Here is a 22,509-nt window from a genome sequence, read left to right on the forward strand (position 1 = left end):
GACTTCCGGAACGGAAGGCACAAACACCCCCGGCAGGACTTATAGGTGGATATTTCTAATTCCTGCTCCACCAAGAAGTTCACTAGAAGACTTTTTATGTTGCCACTGCTCTATTTCGCCTCCCTCACAGTGTTATTGTGGGAAAGGAGAAATGTTGCATTATGCAATGAGCTGCTTGGAGCAGAGGCAAGCTAAAAAAAGTATAAACAATAGCTCTAGCTAGCTGCTTATTAACTAAACAGCTCAATAAAGAGGAACAGTATGATCCTATTTACATCTATAGACATAAGCAACACTGAGCTGAAATATTGTGCAAGCTCAGCATTAGCATCCAACAGGTTATATGCCTTATTTCACCATCACTGCACCACATATTGCACTTGCTCAAGGTCTGAGCCCCAATTTGTCCGGACTGAAGCTTGACACAAAGTCCAAGCATTGGTTGTATAACACAAACGACACCGAAGTTCAGGAACAACACCGCATCAACTGCCAGCAGTTGAAAGTTCAATAAAGGAGGTAAGAAATGCATAAAAATAATTGTTCAGTCTTTGAAATTTCATTGCTATGTTTGATCTAAGTATTGCTGGAGCTCCAAAATGACTCCAGAGGCTTCTCCTACACTGCAAATGCTGACTAATCGGTTTGAGGTCCTGCAACAGCTTGTCAATTCAAATTGAAATCTTGCAGCATTGATTATGACATCTTGTATCTGTGCTTCTTGAATCAGATTGATCAGTGGACATTATCAGACAGGAACAATTATCTTCATACAAAATGAAGTTTCACTGTGTGACTTCACAGAACAAGCTGCTGTCAAAGGCACAAAGCAATAATCTTTCAGGTTATTTGGCAATCGTAGCAGCTCTTGACAGAGGCTGAATTAAGGTGACCCCATGGAATTCCTTCCCCATTCATTGCCTTACTGATTTTAGCTGTTTCTAATACTTTTTTAAGTGGTGTTCTGAGGCCAAAGGAAAAGGACTGGACCCTGATAAAAATACCGTATTTTTCGCTCCACAAGGCACACCTGACCACATAAGGCACACCTGACCATAAGGCGCATCTAGTTTTTAGAGGAGGAAAACACAGACAAAAACATTCTGAATCAAATGTTGTACTAAACTATTTAAAGCAGCAAAGCGGGCGGCTCCTGTCCGCTTTGCTGCTTTAAAGCAAGCCTCAGAGGAGGGTAGGAAGGGGAACCATGGCTTAACTAAGTCCAGTTAATAATGCTGAGCCTGACTTTATATGCATCTCAAAGCCCTTGACATATATACATTATAACGACAAGCCAAGAAAGGCCTCCTGCAGAGGAGGAGGGGAGGAGGAGGGAGGGAGCCATCAGAGCTCAATGGGGAAGATCCCAAGATCAGTCCTTGAAAGCTTCTCCGGGTAGGGCTGAGGGTGTGTCTCCTGAAACCCTGGTGGGCCTCTGCCCATCAGTCAAGACAAAACTGAGCCCAATGGGCTCACGGGTCCTGACGTGGTACAGGGAAGGTCCCTCTGTTCCTGTTTAACTTAGCCCTTTCTTCAGAACCATGAGGACTACAATCTTTGTTTTTAAAGGGAACAGCTGTAACCTCAGTGGCTTTGCATGCAGAACATTGCAGGTTCAATCCCAGGCTTCTCCAGAGAAGAAATCTGAAACTGGTACATGCCCCCAGCCAATGGGAAAAGGCCTCCAACACTTCCGGACTGAAGGTTTAAAAGTCCAAGCATTGGTTGTGTAACACAAAGGACACCAAGTTCAGGAACGACACCCCATCAACTGCCAGCAGTTGAAAGTTCTACAGAGGACGTAAGAAACTCAAAAAAATAATTGTTCAGTCTTTGATTTTCCATTGCTATGTTTAAAGGCATCTCCTGACATCTGTGCAAGGACCAAGGTTTGTGTTTGTCCTCCAGCAAATCCTTTCTGGGCAGCGATGATGAACCTATGGCTCAATGGCTGTGTTGCTTAATCTTGTACAGCCATACCTCGGGTGGAATGCGCTTCGTGTTGAGCACGTTCAGGTTGCGCTCCGTGGCAACCCGGAATTAAAGGAGCTCATTACTTCCGGGTTTCGCCGCTTGCGCATGTGCAGAGGCTGAAAATGACGTCATGCGCATGAGCAGAAGCGGCGAAAAACGGTGCGTGCGTGCGCAGACGTGCCATCACTAGTTACGTTTGATTCTAGATGCAAACGGGGCTCCAGAACGGATCCCGTTCGTATCCAGAGGTACCACTGTATTGGCTTAATTTAATGTGTGTTCGCGTGCAGACACAAGTGAATGCGCAAAGCCTGAGGGAGAGGAAAGCAGACAGGGGAAATCCAGGGGGGAAGCTGAAGTGAACAGAGAGTGAAGAGTGGAGAGAAAAGGGTGGCCAGCCCACAGCCAGAGGGTTATGCTTTCCCTGGCAGTAATCTGGACCTACAAACCATGATCCAGGGAAGAACAAAGATGCTTTGTGAGAGCTTAGCGTGAAGAGGAGGTCCCATTGGCGTATGTGAGCTACCCAACATTAAAGAATGTGTGGGTTAAGTATTCTGCTCCAGTGTTAACCTGCAGAGAAGGGAAGGTTCTTTTTGAATGAGTGAATCTCATAGCACTTTTATGAAACATTTATTTAAGTGACATTAAGCACTTTCCTTCCATACATTTTTATTATGGGACGCGGGTGGCGCTGTGGGTTAAAGCCTCAGCGCCTAGGGCTTGCCGATCGAAAGGTCGGTGGTTCGAATCCCCGTGGCGGGGTGCGCTCCCGCTGTTCGGTCCCAGCACCTGCCAACCTAGCAGTTCGAAAGCACCCCTAGGTGCAAGTAGATAAATAGGGACCGCTTACTAGCGGAAAGGTAAACGGCGTTTCCGTGTGCGGCTCTGGCTCGCCAGAGCAGCGATGTCACGCTGGCCACGTGACTCGGAAGTGTCTTCGGACAGCGCTGGCCCCCGGCCTCTTTGAGTGAGATGGGCGCACAACCCTAGAGCTGTCAAGACTGGCCCATACGGGCAGGGGTACCTTTACCTTTAAGCACTTTGCTTCCATACATTTTTATTATGGATACTCCACAATAGAGACCTTGTCTGAAAGCAACTCAAGCCTGTGGATCCTGGAGCTACTTCTAAATAAAGAAAGATATTGGGAAATCTAACTGCGGATTCCTCACATATGTGTCCTTGACTATAACATTCTGCATGATTCATATTCTCCATGGATATTTTAGCTGCCCTGCTGTTGATGCCCAGGAGTGCCTTTGGCCCTTATACTCTGTCTGTTATCTTCCTTGCAGGTTTCAGCCATGTGGCTCTACCTGGCTGCCCTGCTGGGGCTTTACTTCCTTCGCCGATGGTACCAGGAGAGGCAGACGGTGGAGAACCTGACGGAGAAATATGTCTTCATCACGGGGTGTGACTCTGGCTTTGGAAACCTACTTGCCAGGCAGCTGGATGCCCGGGGCCTGCGGGTGCTGGCAGCCTGTCTCACTCAGAACGGGGCAGAGCAGCTGGACCAGGTCACCTCAGAGCGCTTGAAAACCACCATTCTGGATGTCACCAGTAAGGAGAGTGTGGCGGCAGCGACGGAGTGGGTGAAAGAACAAGTGGGGAACAAAGGTAACTTTTTGTTGTTTTGTTTCCATGCTCTGGATCAGGCCAGGGATTATCTGTATCATCATCTGCTTATCTTTACTCCACTTTCCCACAAAATGTGGCCAAAGTGACTCCCAATATATCAAATGAACAAGTACTATTCAAAAAACTTACTAGAAACAATTAATCCAGGCTTCTGGTTTCCAGCCGTGAGATATGGCTGCCTCCCAAGAGATCAAACCCTCAGTCTTGCCAGTAATTCAGGGTTAATATGAAGGTAATTAGCCCTGCTGACCCCCCCCCCCCCCCGGTAGGGGAGGATGTGCCACCCTCAGATCGTCCGTTATCTGCCCTCCGCAACAAGATGTGGGGGCAGGGTGATGACCACGGCAAAAACTGGGAACCTTCCAGAAACAGTCTCATGAGCTGGGGATCCCTGTGTTCTCAAAATTATGAAAATATGGACTAAGAAACAGGCATGTTCTGGAAAGGAGATAAAAAAGATCTGCTAAACAAACCAAAATTTGGATGTCAAGGTTTTGAAAAGGACTCTATCATTGTGTTTTCATTAATGTGAGTTGAGTGGTTATTTTCCCTTCTATATATGTACATCTACACTTCTATGCCAAACTTCACCAAGAAAGAACTAACATTAAACGGAATACAGGCAGATTTCCAATTGTAATTAGTTATCTGGCTGTGCAGCCCTCGTTTGAAGTTCTAATTTGACTTAGCAAAAGATAAAGGAGTTGAGAAAATGGCGTCCATTAGCTGTGGTGCAGAATGAAAAACCTCCTTCTGAGGGAGTGGGGGGGAAATTTTGGACTACAATATGGGAAATGTTTCATGAAAAGCAATGCATTTGTTTGCACGGATTATTATTATAAAACAGACTCCATTCTCTGACAGCATGCAGGGAAATCAGGTGACTGCTGGGCAAATTGATGCCTAGGGCTCCATACTATCCTCCACTTCAGTGCTGTGCTCATTTGACAGAGGGCAATGACTGAAGTTGCAAGAGTGTCTGTGCATGGATCCTAAGCACTAAGTGCGCAAAAGATGTGTGCGATAGAAGCTATGATGGGTGCCTTGACATAACAGCATCATCCTTGGCAGTGCATATAGTATTAATGGGAAATGTATCATTGTGTGTATCTGCGTGCACACATACACAGACAGAGAGAGAGCGCTCACAAGAATGCAGATATACCCACATTTCCAAAGAATTGTGTATATCCAATTATTAGGGCAGGTGGGGACCTGGAACAATAAGAATAATTTTTTCTTCTCACACAGGGCTCTGGGGTTTGGTGAACAATGCAGCCATTGCTGCCCCATCAGCTCCCAGTGAGTGGCTGACCAAAGATGGCGTTGAAAAGATGATCGGCGTCAACTTTCTTGGGATGTTTGACATGACGCTACACATGCTGCCCCTGGTGAGAAGAGCCAGAGGGAGGGTAGTCAACATGTCCAGTATAATGGCACGACGGGCATGCTTTGCAGTACCCTATGTCGCATCCAAGTACGGCGTGGAAGCCTTCTCTGACATCCTGAGGTAAAAATGATAGTTCTGTATCTTCCTCTTTCTCCTTGCTTTAGTGGGATGTCTGCTTCTGCAGCTAAGTTTCCAGCTAAGTAATCAGCAGGGGTTTGCACACCTAAGTCAGCTCTTTTCCTTGAGGAAACAATTTAATGTACCAGCAAGAGTTGTAAGCACCAACCTCCTGGTGGCTGCCTCTGAATATACCTGATGCCCGGTCATAGACAATGCCCTGGTGCCTCAAGACAGAAGAAGACATGAGGCTGCATTTCAAAACACATCTCCCTCTCTCCCTTCTTCGTCTTCTTCGTCTTCTTCTTCTTCTTCTTCTTCTTCTTCTGGAAAGATGTTCTATTCCATGGACCGCAAATCATGATCTTCCTTATTATTCATGATCTTCCTTATTATTCTGGTTCAGTTTCTTGATTTCTCTACGTGTTTCTTGATTTTTTCCTCCTCTATTCAGGCGAGAGATGCATCCTTTCGGGGTCCGAGTCAGCATTATTGAACCCGGTTGTTTCAAAACACCCATTCAGTCAAAGACGGTAGAGAGCTACCAGAATGCATGGAGCCAAGCCCCTTCTGACATCAAGGAAGCCTATGGGCAGCGCTACTTTGAGCGCAGTGAGTTGAAATGGTCGGGGGGGGGAATTCAGTTTGGTTTGCAATGTGCAAAAGCACACAGCTATTATAACTGCAAAGCCTGCAATTAAAGTATGTGCTAATAAGTCACACTGTTGCAGTGGAACACACACACACACACACACAGAGAGAGAGAGAGAGAGAGAGAGAGAGAGACCCTGAGACCCTGAGACCCTGAGACCCACCAGGCTAAATTGCTGGTTTCCAAATCCATAGCTAGACACGCTATGGCTTAGGGTCCCACTCTCTTGGGCCCCCCAAAAAAATTTAAAGGAAAAAATAACCTAGATGTACATTTCCAAAATATAAGACAAAAAACAAATAAAATAAAATATTTATTTTCTTATCTGCAAATGGCTTTAGATACCTATTAGGTCCATAAATTACCATATAGCATATATTCAACACAAAAAACGGTGACAATTTGTTGTTGACAAAGGACAGCTGGGCAAGGGCCCCAATATCTTCAGTAGCCTAGGGCCTCATCAAACCTAAATCCAGCCCTGCCCGAGACAGAGACAGAGCCTGGGTTGCCTGCCACTGAACCCGGCGTATGGCAACCCTCACCTAGATACAACTCTCAAGCCCCACCTACAGCCTGAAATACAGATTGACAATGTCTAATCCCCTGTTGAAAAAGGTTCCGTCTTAAAGCAACAGAAAATGCTCCCAATGCTCCTCCTTAGATTTAGACCTTCCAGGCAGAGAAATCCAGAAGATAACCTATCCCTTCAGAACCCAAAATATTTAGGCTATCTCCTGCGGAGGTATAGGGCAGCATAGAAATCAAATAAATAAATGGAGAAATAACTACATAGATGTTTTTGCATCACTAAGTTTTCTTTTGTTTCCTATATCCCACACACAGGTCTCAAAGTAATAAAATTCTGCCACCTCACCGGCAGCAGCAACTTTCAACAGGTCACGGACTCTATAGAACATGCCCTGACATCCTGCTCCCCTCGCATCCGCTACTGTCCAGGATGGGATGCCAAACTCTTATACGTTCCTGTCTCTTACTTGCCAGCCTCCATTTTTGACTTCGTGTGGAGATGCATCTGGCCCAAACCAGCACAAGCCGTGTAGAATATTCTGAAAAAACATGTCAGTTCTCCAAATAAACCCAGGAGGTCTTTGCACTATTACTGATGTTCCGTTGTTTCTCTTTTCTGAAGTTCTAAACCAGTGGTTCTGATACTTTTCTTCCCACGGACCACTTGAGAATTGCTGAAGGTCTTGCAGGACCACTCAATCATTTTGCTACCCGTTGCAGCAAGTGCAATGTGCCATGGTAGGGTGCTCAGGGATTTTTAATTGTAGTTTATTTCTACTTTTATATCTTTATATATACAATGTATTTTATTGCATTACAATTGGAATTCTAGAGTAGAAGTCTATTAAAATATTTATCTGTTGCAATGTAATGTCCTACTTAGTAAGCATTTCTCTCACACCACACAGATGCACCACTGAAAAACTGGTTTGATGTGTCATTTGGCCTATAGTTCCAGTAAACAAATTAATACCTTTGATCGATCCCCAAAGTACACTGAGTTAAAGGCAGGATCATGATATTACCTCAGGGTTAATCTCAGTGTCGCAAAAACTTTCTCATGAATGAGTTTGGCTGCAAGCCAGTGGAGGTTTAGAACCAGAGTTTTCCTTCTCCGGGACTGGCTACCTTCCCCTTTGGAAATGCGTGGGGCCCTGTCTCAGTTCTGGCAGCAACAACCAGGGTCGCCCAGAGTCACCGGGGAAATAATATGTCTTTGTTTAGCTCCATGAGTAAGGAAAAGGGGGTGGATATTGAGCACCATGTGGGTGGGGTGGGCCCAGGGATACTGAAGGAAGTGCCCCCAGATCTAGCCTGGTGGCAAGATTCCCTGGGGCAGGAGATGTCCAGGGAAGAGATTCCCCATGTGCCAGAGAGGAAGCAGCTGGAGAAATTGTCTAGGGGTGTGAGACTGGAGGCCCTGACCCACAACCCAGAAGGAAGGGGAGCAGAATACTGGACCCAACATGGACTGAAAACTGTATTCGATGTACTCAAGGATAAGAATTCTGGGAAAACCTAGGCAGGCTACCTCAAAGCAGGAGGAGAGAGGTGAAAGCTAAGAGAATACGGAAGGTGTGGGTTGGTTGGTTGGTTGGTTGGTTGGTTGGTTGGTTGGTTGGTGATTCATCATAACCTCCAATCCCCTACACTCATCCTTCTGAATTTTTGCAAGTTACCTTCCTATGAACACCATTATGATGTATGAGCAGACCACAGTCAAGGAACTTGGGGTGCAGCAAGATTAGGATCTGTCATTCTGGGGCATTCGTTTTTACCAGTGTTTTGCTTCGCCGTTCTTCCGTGATCTGTCCCGTTCGCATCCCGGCCGCGTGGGACGGAGCAGTCGCCAACAACGGTCGAAGAGTCGCTGCATTAGGAGCCTATTTTATGGATCAGAGTTGAAATCACTGGGGTGGTTTTAAGTTGCAGGTTTTCGTTCATAATTGCCCGCCCGCCAGCACCTGGATTCTGGAGGTTCGAGTGACCTCGTCGCACCGGGCGCTGCTCACCGAGGCTGATTTCAATGCAACCGCCTCCTCCGCAAGTTGGGAGCTAGTGTCAGAATTTCACGGGTATTTTCCAGCAGTTTCCCTGCAGTCTGGGAGCTTCAACTCCTCTCCATGGAGTGGTAACTTATAAGGGGGCATTGTTGTGGTGCATGAGCTGTGACCGGAGCGGGGGAAAGAGCAGCCCCCTGAGGTTTGGGGGTTTTAGCCAGCATAATCATTTTTGAAGGTTGCCGCGGTAGCTCGAGCAGCATTGCATTGTGGTAGCCCACGTGGTCGGAGGTTTCCTTCCCTTGAACTGCGGCCATCTTAGGTGAGGCAGCAGCTGCCTGCTGATTAACTTTTCATAAAATTTGCTAACTGTGTGGGGGGGAAAGATTAATAATTTTATTGGTAGCTGAGAGGATGCAGGAGTCAGCAGTACCAAAGGGTTTTAGTCATGTATTTTATTAAACTGCAGTCCAAATTGAAGCGGTCGCTTGTGTGTGTTGCCGGTTGTTGGTCGCCGCTACACAGCATCACTAGGCTACCCAAACCCACGTGGTGCAGGCAGGCTTTGTTTTCGGTGGCCACCTAGGGAGAGGCAATCGGCGAGCATAATTAGCGAATCATTCGGGGTTGAAATTTATCTGGTTATTTGAATTTATTCGCATTACGGCGTGCCTTGGGGGGGAATTTCCCCAGTTTAAAATCCCTATAGCCATGCTGTTGCCAAGACAATGTCTGCGGGCGCCGCCATTTTAAGTGAGCCCATGTGATCCGCCATTTTAGGTGAGGCACGGCCTGGCCAGCATCGCATCTCAGCGGCAATTTTAAGCTGCCGGGTGCTGGAAACGGCTAAGCCATTTCCTTATAGCCTCTTGTGCTAAGAGGGTGGCCGTTACCTTCATATAAAGCCACTGCCTTCAAAATAAAGCCACTGCCTGTGCAGGCAGAGCTTTCTCTGTGCCGGTGGGCTGCTACCCTGTAGCCCCATCGGAAGGATTATTTTGTTGCTTGCTTGGGTCCAATTCGGGTTCCTCAGGTGGCAGAGCTCCTCCTGGGGGAGCCAACAATACTAATTCTCATCAGGACATAGGTATGCCTAGTCTCTTTCAGGATTCATCACAGCAGGGGGAAGTCTATTGTTGCAATCTGTGGGAGCCAGCTTAAAGTGTTTGATTTAACTGACAGGAGTACATTCAAAATCAGAAAAGTGCTCCATGCTGCTTATTGTGCTGCTCAAAAGTTAATTGGTACAGTTTGATAAATAAGTAGTAAACGCTGCAGCCAATAAGCATTGCACCGCTGCCTTCGCAGTTAGCTTACAGCAGTATTGCTGTGCTTTTAAAGCAGTCAGTTTGGGCAATACTGAGCTAAGCCTAAGGGTTTAGTGACAAGTGTTTTCCTTAAGCAAATTTTATAGCCAATAATAGTTGATATATATCTAGACAGATATAGATAGATAGATAGATGATAGATAGATAAAAAGATAATTAGGTAAATAGAAAGATACATAGATAGATAGATAAACAAATAAATAAAGAAATTAAATAAATAAATAAATAAATAAATAAATAAATAGGTAAAGATTTATAGAAGAGAATAATTAACGACAAAGGTTAATAATAGTGCATAAATAAATAAATAAATAAATAAATAAATAATTTTAAAAATAAAAATTATATATATATATATATATATATATATATATATATATGATAGATATTAATAAACAAACAAATAAATAAATAACCTACGTGCTGGTGGTGGTACGCTCCTTTCGCCATGCCTCCTAAGAATAATCAGCAGGTATCTTCCCGCAAAGGGAGCTGAGCAAAGGAGCCACTCAAATGGATGCACTGGTGCCAGTCATGCTGTGCAACCCACAAGCATCTGTTCAGTTCTTCGCAGCATTTGAGACCTTTTATAGGCAATGTAGGCCAGGAGCCATACCTCTCCCAGCGCCACTGCCAGCCTCACAGGATTACATTCCTGACACCATACCCAGTAATCAGGAGCGCCCGAGTACCTCTGCCTCCAGGCCGGGCATAGCCCCACTGGGGCCCACCGCAGTGTCACCACGTAGAACCCGCTCGCAGTGCGCTCTATCCCTTGGGTCCAATTCGGGTTCCTCAGGCAGTAGAGCTCCTCCTGGGGGAGCCAACAATACTAATTCTCATCAGGACATAGGTATGCCTAGTCTCTTTCAGGATTCATCACAGCAGCTCACGACGGTGGTGGGGGAATCTGGATCGTCCGATGAGGGGAAACAACAGGGATGCCAAGACACCCTGGCCACGGTCCAAACGGTAGCCGATGCTGTTCAGCAGGGTGGAAAAAGGAAGTCCAAGAGGAAGCACACTGCGAAAAAAAGGCAAGAAGAGCAGGAAGTCGGACTCCGAGGATGAGTCAGGTACCTCCTCTTCAGATCCGGATAGCGACGCTCCCATAGAGGATTACTGGGGCCAGGGCGAGGATATTTCTGGGCTCCCTTTGTGGGTGCATGAAAGGAGGGCTAATTCCCATCGCAAGTCCTTTGACGGGTCCCTGGAATGGAAAGAGGGGGGCATTGGTGGAAGATGTAAAAACATCCACCAATGTGTCCACTGATTTTATACTAGGCAATCATTTATCTAAGAAGAAGAGGACTAAAATACTCAACGGGGATTACATTGACATATTCACTCTCCTCCCCCCGACTAAGATGACTGGTAAAGGGGAGAAAAAAACGTAATTATGGGAAACGGGGATATAGGACCCCCCGGGAGGAACACACTTTCGATAATTGGTTAGATGGTTACCAGGTCTTCATGGGTGTAGTTTCCGCGGCTTATCACAAGCGGGCTATGTATGTGTAGCACACATGGCACACGTGAGACGGGCCTTCACAATAGCAGGGGAGAATGCTGCCTTATCTTGTGACGAGGGTTTTCGTAGAAATGCGTCACTTCTGCCATCCACTCGCTGGGAACTGTGGAACCAGAACTATTGGATGGATCATGTAGGTCCATATGTTGAAAAGAAATCTCAGGATTCTCCTAAGTGGCGTCGACAATGTTGGGACTTCAGCAGGGGGGTCTGTTGAGAGGGACAGCATCAAAAACCTTGAACATTCAGTTGGCCGCTATATCCTTCTTTTCCAAAGTGGCCTATTCCACAGACCCATGTGCAGACTTTGTAGTGCGCAAAGTGCTCGAAGGTTGGCGCAGGCAGGAGCCCCCAGCAAGGATAAAAGGAAGCCTATTACAATTGACATCCTTAGCCAAATTCACAGAAAATTGAGAGCCATATGCTGGTCAAAATTTGAAGCGCGGCTATTCTCAGCAGCATATTCCATTGCATTTTTTGGAGCGCTCCAGATAGGTGAGGTGGTATGCGAAGGAGGCCCAGAAAATACACAACGGGGTATATTGTTGCAGGACTTGACCCTCTCGTGCTCAGACCTGATCGTACAAGTCCGCAGTTCTAAAACCGACCAGCAAGGGAAAAGGGCGCTAATTAGATTACTTTCAACGAAGAAAGCAGGGCCTTGCCCGGTAAAAGATACCAGGCACTTCCTATATCTGAGACCCAGGTTGCCCGGGCCGTTATTAATCCACAACGATGGTTCTCCCCTGACTAGGCACCAGTTTACTCGGGTAATGCGGATGGCGATAGTGGCCTGCGGCCTCAACGCAGCAGAATTCGCAGCTCATTCCTTCAGGATTGGGGCAGCTACTACTGCCGTACATATGGGCCTTTCAGCAGAAAGAATTAAGGACATGGGGCGATGGAAATCAGATGCTTACAAAACATATGTTAGAAAGAGCCGATGACTGATCTTGCCTTGTTATTTCATTTACCTTTCAGGAGACACGAGAATTCGGATATGGATCGTGGGGCACAGTATCGTGCATTGGGCTGCTAAACAGGCTGCTATGTCGGGCTCCTGGCTTAGGCTCGGTTTACGGCCAAACATTGATGTCACCTGGATGGCTAGGAGAGGGATGCGATGGGCCGAGTTCATGCCGATTGTTATGAACAGAGTGGCGATTGAGGGCCCCCCAGATGCAGGATATAGCGTACCGTAAAGCCATCGATTTGCAGTGGAATATTTTTGGAGACTTTGAGGAACTACTCACCTCTTACCCCGGCACTAGCATTCTGTGGTCATCTTTACTAGAAAGGCGCACGGGGAGAGAATGTCGCTCCCCCGCTGCGGTGAATAGAGCCCGAAAGATCTTGCAATGTACTGTGGCACGTAGAGTGGTGGCGCTGGGGGGACGGGTCATTGACCATCCCAAAATCCAGTACGTCAAGGTGGCCCTCTACAGAGATGATGGCGTACATCTTTCCGATGCGGGAAATGATGTTTGGTTGAGAGACATTACATCAGGGATTAGGGATTGGTTACAGGTTTGGGGGTATTGGCGGCGAGCTTGGGCTCGAGTGGCGGTTAGGCATTGGTGGGGGTACAATCCTATTGTTATGCAAATGAAGGGGAGAAGGAGCGCCATCACCTTCCCCCAAACAAGGGTAGTCCGGTAAAGGATTCTGGGGGGCGTGGCCTTGTCCTAAGCCTATGGAGGTGTGGGCCCATGGCACGTCCCCACGTGGTGACACCGGGGGGAGGTCCTAGTTGATGTGCCTCAGCAGGACTCCCCCCACTGGTGATTAACCCTTCCGTCTTTCACCGGTTATTAGTTAGGACCAATGCCTAAGGCCAATACTGCTCAATTCCTGTAATGAATAAAGTTGTGGCCTAATTTGACCCATTAACCTGAATTTTTGTGTCCTGTGTCTTCATTTCTTCGGAGGGAGGCAGGAAATTGCCACGCAACCAATAAAAATGATTTTTTTAAAAGAGTTGAATGGGTGGTTCATCATCATTTCCCCAACTACTATCAACAGGAAGCAATAAAATGGGCAATATTTGTTAAGGGGAAAGCTGTAATTGAAAGCATGGGAGTCCTAAAGCTTCTATTCACATCACTCCTTCAAAAAACCAAATGCCCTGCTCTTGCATTTGTTCTTAGTATTGCTGGAGATCCAATATTTCCCCAGGGATTCACACAGTTTTAAAAGTAAGGCCAACCAATGACCTCTGGGGGCCATTTTGGGAGGCCTTTACATGAAGAAGAAGAAGAAGAAGAGTTTGGATTTGATATCCCGCCTTTCACTCCCTTTAAGGAGTCTCAAAGCGGCTAACATTCTCCTTTCCCTTCCTCCCCCACAACAAACACTCTGTGAGGTGAGTGGGGCTGAGAGACTGTGACTGGCCCAAGGTCACCCAGCAGCTGCAGGTGGAGGAGCGGAGACGCGAACCCGGTTACCCAGATTACGTGACTACCGCTCTTAACCACTACACCACACTGGCTCCTAATGAAATTTAGCAAAGAGCATGAAGGCTTATCCAAAGTAGATCTGTTGGATAAAAACTGATCCAGTTGACCTAGTGTACTTAGACTGCCGACTCCTGAATAAGCTGAGCAGTCATGAGACTGGTTAAGAAGCAGGACACAGAGTAGAGGAATAAATGGAATATCTAGATAGGGAGATGTAGAAAGTGGAGTTCTCCAAAGATCAGTGTTGGGACCTCACCCAATGAGCAGCATGCCAAGTGGAGATTTGAACCCAGGTCTCCCAGGTCCTAGTTTGAAACTCTAACCACTGCACCACACTGCTTCTCATTCTCCAACACTGGAACTCATGGACATCCAATGAAGTTGAATGTTGGAAGGTTCAGGAGATAGGGGTGCCCACCCACTTGGATGGTTTTAAAAGTGGATTGGGCAGCCAAGATGTCTATGCTCTGCCTCTACAGCTGGAAGCAGAAATACTTCAAAATACCAATGGCTGGAAAGCACAGGAAGGGAGAGTGTGCTTGATTGCTGCTTTCAAGAAGTCATCTGCTGGTAACTGAACGCTGGATGAGAAGAGATAGATAGATAGATAGATAGATAGATAGATAGATAGATAGATGATAGATAGATAGATATAGATAGATAAATAGAAAGATAGATAGATGATTGATAGATAGATGATAGATAGATAGATGATAGATAGATAGTAGATAGATAGATAGATAGATAGATAGATAGATAGATAGATAGATGATAGATAGATAGATGATAGATGATAGATAGATAGATAGATGATAGATGATTAGATGATAGATAGATAGATGATAGAGATAGATAGATAGATAGATAGATAGATAGATTAGATGATAGATAGATAGATAGATAGATAGATAGATAGATAGATGATAGATAGATAGATAGATGATAGATAGATAGATAGATAGATAGATAGATAGATAGATAGATGATAGATAGATATAGATAGATGATAGATAGATAGATAGATAGATAGATGATAGATAGATTAGATAGATTAGATAGATATAGATAGATAGATAGATAGATAGATAGATAGATAGATAGATAGATGATAGATAGATAGATGATAGATAGATGATAGATGATAGATAGATAGATGATAGATAGATAGATAGATAGATAGATAGATAGATAGATATAGATAGATAGATAGATGATAGATAGATGAGAGAGAGAGAGAGAGAGAGAGAGAGAGAGAGAGAGAGAGAGATGATAGATAGATGATAGATAGATAGATAGATAGATAGATAGATAGATGATAGATATAGATGATAGATAGATAAATTTTTATTTGTGTCCCACCCTCCCTGGCCAAAGCTGGGCTGAGGGCAGCTAACATCATGAAACTAAGATGGTATACAAAGAACATAAGAACATAAAAACAGGCAATCAATTAGTTAAAATACATCTTAAAATTAGTTCAGAAGCAAATTAAAATCTGGACAGATAGCATCCACAGGTAAAATTGAGAGTGTCCATTGGTCTGAAGTCCCACAGTTTAATGCATTTTTTTCCTAAGTAAATGAGTGGTAAAGCATTGCAGTTTCAGCTGCATCAGACAATAGTTCAGAATAATAATAATAAATTACTTCTCCTTAAGGTACTGATGACCAAATCTGCCTCTCATTAGAATCCTAAAATATGCAATTAGACTTGTTTTCCATCCATAGCTTGTTGGCTCATTTGGCAACTGTGTAATGCCCAATGGTTATGCCTCCCCAACAATCACCCAGCCCTGGTAATCCTGAGGCAGCAGCGAGTTCTTTGGATCGCAAACTTTTAGGCTGTAGAAGCAAGCTTTATTAACTACTATCATAATAAGCAAAGAAACAACAACAGGTGCTAATATACAATTTAAGTACAGTCGTACCTTGGTTGCCAAATGCTTTGGAACTTGTACATTTCGGCTCCTGAACAATCGAAAACCGGAATGATTTTCTATCGTCCGGTGCGGCTTCCGATTGGCTTCTGATTGGCTTCAGGAGCTTCCTGCAGCCAATCAGAAGCCACGCTTTGTTTTCCAAACATTTTGGAAGTTGAACGGACTTCCGGAATGGAAGGCACAAACACCCCCGGCAGGACTTAGAGTTGGATATTTCTAATTCCTGCTCCACCAAGAAGTTCACTAGAAGACTTTTTATGTTGCCACTGCTCTATTTCGCCTTCCTCACAGTGTTATTGTGGGACAAGAGAAATTTTGCATTATGCAATGAGCTGCTTGGAGCAGAGGCAAGCTAAAAGAAGTATAAACAATAGCTCTAGCTAGCTACTTATTAACTGAAGGTCCGATCCCCAATTTGTCTGACTGAAGCTTGACACAAAGTCCAAGCATTGGTTGTATAACACAAATGACACCGAAGTACAGGAACAACACCGCATCAACCGCCAGCAGTTGAAAGTTCAGTAAAGGAGGTAAGAAACGCATAAAAATAATTGTTCAGTCTTTGATATTTCATTGCTATGTTTGATCTTAGTATTGCTAGAGATCCAAAATGACTTCAGAGGCAAATGCTGACTAATCGGTTTGAGGTCCTGCAACAGCTTGTCAGTTAAAATTAAATTCTTGCAGCATTGATTATGATATCTTGTATCTGTGCTTTTAGAAATAGGTTGATCAGTGGACATTATCAGACAGGAACATTTATCTTCTTACAAAATGAAGTTTCACTGTGTGACTTCACAGAACAAGCTGTTGTCAAAGGCACAAAGCAATAGTCTTTCGGGTTATTTGGCAATCCTAGCAGCTCTTGACAGAGGTTGAATTAAAGTAACACCATGGAATTCCTTCCCCATTCATTGCCTTATTGAGTTTAGTTGTTTCTAATACTTTTTGGGGGGGACACGGGTGGCGCTGTGGGTTAAACCACAGGGCCTAGGACTTGTCGATCAGAAGGTCGGCGGTTCGAATCCCCGCGACGGGGTGAGCTCCCGTTGCTCGGTTCCAGCTCCTGCCAACCTAGCAATTTGAAAGCACACCCAAAAGTGCAAGTACATAAACTAGGTACCGCTCCGGCGGGAAGGTAAACGGCGTTTCCATGTGCTACTCTGGTTCATCAGAAGCGGCTTAGTCATGCTGGCCACATGACCTGGAAGCTGTACGCCGGCTCCCTCGGCCAACAAAGCGAGATGACCGCCACAACTCCAGAGTCGGTCACGACTGGACCTAACAGTCAGGGGTCCCTTAACCTTTCTAGGGGAAATGCAGAAATAAAAGTGAAACCAGAAGATGAAACAGAAGGGGAGGAGGGAAGTCAAATTATGTTTTTATTCTGAAGATGTACTACATTTCATATCTTTTGTAAAACTGAAAACTCAAAAAATAAAATTAACAAACAAAACAAATTGGGGATTGGACCTTGAGCAAATGCAATATGTGATGCAGTGATGGCAAAATAAGGCATATGACCTGTTGGATGCTGATGCTGAGCTTGCACAGTATTTGAGCTCAGTGTCGTTTATGTCTATAGATATAAATAAGATCACACTGCTCCTCTTTATTAAGCTGTTCGGTTAATAAGCAGCTAGCTAGAGCTATTGTTTATACTTCTTTTAGCCTGCCTCTGCTCCAAGCAGTTCAATGCATCATGGAAAATTGCTCCTTCCCCTCAATAACACTGCCTGGGAGGCTAAATAGAACAGCAAGCTTCATGGTGGAGCAGGGGTTGGGATTTGGTTTCTCCAAGGCTTGCTAGGTGCCTGTGTGTCCCCACTCTTGCAAGCTTCTTCCCTGCAGGTTTCAGCCATGTGGCTCTACCTGGCTGCCCTGCTGGGGCTTTACTTCCTTTGCCGATGGTACCAGGAGAGACAGACGGTGGAGAACCTGACGGAGAAATATGTCTTCATCACTGGCTGTTCCGCTGGCCTTGGGAACCACCTTGCCAGGCATCTGGATGCCCGGGGTCTGCGGGTGTTGGCAACCTGTACCACACAGAAGGGGGCAGAGCAGCTGGACAAGGTCACCTCAGAGCGCTTGAAAACCACCATTCTGGATGTCACCAGTACAGAGAGCGTTGCGGCAGCGACGGAGTGGGTGAAAGAACAAGTGGGGAACAAAGGTAGCTTTTTGTTGTGTTGTTTCCATGCTATGGATCACGCCAGGGATTATCTGTATCATCATCATCTGCTTATCTTTATTCCACTTTCCCACAAAATGTGGTGTGACTCCTAATACAGTGGTACCTCGGGTTAAGTACTTAATTCGTTTGGATGTCAATGTTTTGAAAAGGACTCTATCGTTGTGTTTTCATTAATGTGAGGTGCGTGGTTATTTTTCCTTCTGTATATCTACATCTACACTTCTCTGCCAAACCTCACCAAGAAAGAACTAACATTAAACGGAATACAGGAGATTTCCAATTGTAATTAGTTATCTGGCTGTGCAGCCCTCGTTTGAAGTTCTAATTTGACTTAGCAAAAGATAAAGGAGTTGAGAAAATGGCGTCCATTAGCTGTGGTGCAGAAGGAAAAACCTCCTTCTGAGGGAGCGGGAAAATTTTTTGGGGGACTACAATATGGGAAATCATCCTTGGCAGTGCATATAGTATTAATGGGAAATATATCATTGTGTGTATCTGCGTGCACACACACAGAGACAGAGAGAGAGAGCGCTCACAAGAATGCAGATATACCCACATTTCCAAAGAATTGTGTATATCCAATTATTAAGGCAGGTGGGGACCTGGAACAATAAGAATATTTTTTTCTTCTCACACAGGGCTCTGGGGTTTGGTGAACAATGCAGCCATTGCTGCCCCATCAGCTCCCAGTGAGTGGCTGACCAAAGATGGCGTTGCAAAGGTGATTGGCGTCAACTTTCTTGGGATGTTTGACATGACGCTACACATGCTGCCCCTGGTGAGAAGAGCCAGAGGGAGGGTAGTCAACATGTCCAGTATAATGGGACAATTGGCATGCTTTGCAGTACCCTATTCCGCATCCAAGTACGGCGTGGAAGCCTTCTCTGACATCCTGAGGTAAAAATGATAGTTCTGTTATCTTCCTCTTTCTCCTTGCTTTAGTGGGATGTCTGCTTCTGTAGCTGAGTTTCAAGCAGAAGACAGCAATGAATAAAGAGCAGGTGCTGGGACATGTGGACTGCACCAGAGACTTACCAAGTAATCAGCAGGGGTTTGCACACCTAAGTCAGCTCTTTTCCTTGAGGAAACAATTTAATGTACCAGCAAGAGTTGTAAGCACCAACCTCCTGGTGGCTGCCTCTGAATATGCCTGATGCCCGGTCATAGACAATGCCCTGGTGCCTCAAGACAGAAGAAGACATGAGGCTGCATTTCAAAACAAATCTCCCTCTCTCCCTTCTTCTTCTTCTTCTTCTTCTTCTTCTTCTTCTTCTTCTTCTTCTTCTTCTTCTGGAAAGATGTTCTATTCCATGGACCGCAAATCATGATCTTCCTTATTATTCATGATCTTCCTTATTATTCTGGTTCAGTTTCTTGATTTCTCTACGTGTTTCTTGATTTTTTCCTCCTCTATTCAGGCGAGAGATGCATCCTTTCGGGGTCCGAGTCAGCATTATTGAACCCGGTTGTTTCAAAACACCCATTCAGTCAAAGACGGTAGAGAGCTACCAGAATGCATGGAGCCAAGCCCCTTCTGACATCAAGGAAGCCTATGGGCAGCGCTACTTTGAGCGCAGTGAGTTGAAATGGTCGGGGGGGGGAATTCAGTTTGGTTTGCAATGTGCAAAAGCACACAGCTATTATAACTGCAAAGCCTGCAATTAAAGTATGTGCTAATAAGTCACACTGTTGCAGTGAAACACACACACACACACACACACACACACACAGAGAGAGAGAGAGAGAGAGAGAGAGAGAGAGAGAGACCCTGAGACCCTGAGACCCACCAGGCTAAATTGCTGGTTTCCAAATCCATAGCTAGACACGCTATGGCTTAGGGTCCCACTCTCTTGGGGCCCCCCAAAAAAATTAAAGGAAAAAAACCTAGATGGACATTTCCAAAATATAAGACAAAAAACAAATAAAATAAAATATTTATTTTCTTATCTGCAAATGGCTTTAGATACCTATTAGGTCCATAAATTACCATATAGCATATATTCAACACAAAAAACGGTGACAATTTGTTGTTGACAAAGGACAGCCGGACAAGGGCCCCAATATCTTCAGTAGCCTAGGGCCTCATCAAACCTAAATCCAGCCCTGCCTGAGACAGAGACAGAGCCTGGGTTGCCTGCCCCTGAACCCGGCGTATGGCGACCCTCACCTAGATACAACTCTCAAGCCCCTCCTACAGCCTGAAATACAGATTGACAATGTCTAATCCCCTGTTGAAAAAGGTTCCGTCTTAAAGCAACAGAAAATGCTCCCAATGCTCCTCCTTAGATTTAGACCTCCTAGGCAGAGAAATCCAGAAGCTAACCTATCCCTTCAGAACCCAAAATATTTAGGCTATCTCCTGCGGCAGCATAGAAATCAAATAAATCAAATAAATAAATGCAGAAATAAATACATAGATGTTTTTGCATCACTAAGTTTTCTTTTGTTTCCTATATCCCACACACAGGTCTCAAATTATTAAAATTCTGCCACTTCACCGGCAGCAGCAACTTTCAACTGGTCACGGACTCTATAGAACATGCCCTGACATCCTGCTCCCCTCGCATCCGCTACTGTCCAGGATGGGATGCCAAACTCTTATACGTTCCTGTCTCTTACTTGCCAGCCTCCATTCTTGACTTCGTGTGGAGATGCATCTGGCCCAAACCAGCACAAGCCGTGTAGAATATTCTGAAGAAACGTGTCAGTTCTCCAAATAAACCCAGGAGGTCTTTGCACTATTACTGATGTTCCGTTGTTTCTCCTTTCTGAAGTTCTAAACCAGTGGTTCTGATACTTTTCTTCCCACGGACCACTTGAGAATTGCTGAAGGTCTTGCAGGACCACTCAATCATTTTGCTACCCGTTGCAGCAAGTGCAATGTGCCATGGTAGGGTGCTCAGGGATTTTTAATTGTAGTTTATTTCTACTTTTATATCTTTATATATACAATGTATTTTATTGCATTACAATTGGAATTCTAGAGTAGAAGTCTATTAAAATATTTATCTGTTGCAATGTAATGTCCTACTCAGTAAGCATTTCTCTCACACCACACAGATGCACAGCTGAAAAACTTGTTTGATGTGGCATTTGGCCAATAGTTCCAGGAAACAAATTAATACCTTTGGTCGATCCCCAAAGTACACTGAGTTAAAGGCAGGATCATGATATTATCTCAGGGTTAACCTCAGTGTCCCAATGACTTTCTCATGAATGAGTTTGGCTGCAAGGCAGTGGAGGTTTAGAACCAGAGTTTTCCTTCTCCAGGACTGGCTACCTTCCCTTTTGGAAATGTGTGGGGCCCTGTCTCAGTTCTGGCAGCAACAACCAAGGTCGCCCAGAGTCACCGGGGAAATAATATGTCTTTGTTTAGCTCCATGAGTAAGGAAAAGGGGGTGGATATTGAGCACCATGTGGGTGGGGTGGGCCCAGGGATTCTGAAGGAAGTGCCCCCAGATCTAGCTTGGTGGCAAGATTCCTTGGGGCAGATGTCCAGGGAAGAGATTCCCCATGTGCCAGAGAGGAAGCAGCTGGAGAAATTGTCTAGGGGTGTGAGACTGGAGGCCCTGACCCACAACCCAGAAGGAAGGGGAGCAGAATACTGGACCCAACATGGACTGAAAACTGTATTCGATGTACTCAAGGATAAGAATTCTGGGAAAACCTAGGCAGGCTACCTCAAAGCAGGAGGAGAGAGGTGAAAGCTAAGAGAATACGGAAGGTGTGGGTTGGTTGGTTGGTTGGTTGGTTGGTTGGTTGGTGATTCATCATAACCTCCAATCCCCTACACTCATCCTTCTGAATTTTTGCAAGTTACATTCCTATGAACACCTTTATGATGTATGAACAGACCCCAGTTAAGAAACTTGGGGTGCAGCAAGATTAGCATCTGTCGTCTTCACAGAAAAGATCTGGGGCATTCTAGGTACATGGGATGTGGTGAAGGCTGGTCCACTAGGTCTTCTGGAAGCCTGACCTACCAAGTCTTTCCCCATCCACCATACAAATGATTGGACATCTTTGTTCTATCCCTACATATGTCAGAATAGAGGGAAAGGGTCGAAAAAATTCAAGCCACTTTTCTTTGCAAGATCCTTGGTGCCCCTAAATGCATAAGTTATCTAACCTTAGGTGCCAAAACCGGTCAACATCAACAAACTTGGTAGGTTTGATAATAGGGCCCATGGAGCGGAAAGGGGAAGTCTGAAGATTCAGAGAAATCTCTAAATGTGGATATGGATTTGGTATTGTTATAATCTTGTAAAATTCAAATAAAAATTATTTCAGAAGAAGAAGAAGAGACAATTATTGTTCCAGGTTCCCACCTAGCATAACATTTTCATGTACAGTGGTGCCTCGCAAGACGAAATTAATTTGTTCCGTGAGTTTTTTGTTGTGCGAGTTTTTTCGTCTTGCGAAGCACCACTGCAACAACGGCGGGGAGGGGCGGGGAGAAGCAGGGCATCTGCCGCAGCCGGTACCTCAGACTCACCCGCGCGTTGTGGCCACCGCGCGACGCGGCTGCTGGAGGGCGGCGGGGCTCAGGAGTGCAAGGCTGGCTGCAACGCTGGCTGCTGGCGGCAACGGCTCCTGAGGGGAGCGTGCGAGGGGGGTAGGCAGCGGTACGAGGCAGCCGGAAGGTCGGCCGTCAGTCGGAAAGTGGGAGGGAGCCGGAGGAGTGGGTAAGCGAGCGTGCGAACGTGCGTGCAGTGACCGTCGCCATGACACGAGAGGCAGGGCCGTTTCGTCTAGC

General features: G+C 45.4%; 1 protein-coding gene across 1 annotated transcript; it reads left to right on the top strand.

The window, feature by feature from the left end:
• Positions 1–1,714: 1,714 nt before the first annotated feature.
• Positions 1,715–20,776, top strand: LOC310671271 (uncharacterized protein). The gene is made up of 9 exons (XM_083427016.1): positions 1,715–1,801; positions 3,273–3,594; positions 4,867–5,125; positions 5,577–5,734; positions 6,621–6,835; positions 17,312–17,732; positions 18,392–18,650; positions 19,172–19,329; positions 20,221–20,776. Exons 2-9 carry the CDS (start codon positions 3,282–3,284, stop codon positions 20,436–20,438), a joined length of 2,001 nt encoding a protein of 666 aa, XP_083283142.1. The 5' UTR covers positions 1,715–1,801; positions 3,273–3,281; the 3' UTR covers positions 20,439–20,776.
• Positions 20,777–22,509: the final 1,733 nt, after the last annotated feature.

Source organism: Podarcis tiliguerta (genome assembly GCF_965153285.1).
Source record: "Podarcis tiliguerta genome assembly, chromosome: 2".
NCBI classification, from domain to species: Eukaryota; Metazoa; Chordata; class Lepidosauria; order Squamata; family Lacertidae; genus Podarcis; species Podarcis tiliguerta.

Excerpts from the sequence above, each read along its gene's own strand:
- LOC310671271 (XM_083427016.1), top strand. The coding sequence starts at position 3,282 with ATGTGGCTCTACCTGGCTGCCCTGCTGGGGCTTTACTTCCTTCGCCGA. Across the intron at positions 5,735-6,620 it reads GCAGCGCTACTTTGAGCGCA|GTCTCAAAGTAATAAAATTC; the intron begins GTGAGTTGAAAT and ends TCCCACACACAG. Across the intron at positions 6,836-17,311 it reads CCAAACCAGCACAAGCCGTG|AACAGCAAGCTTCATGGTGG; the intron begins TAGAATATTCTG and ends GAGGCTAAATAG.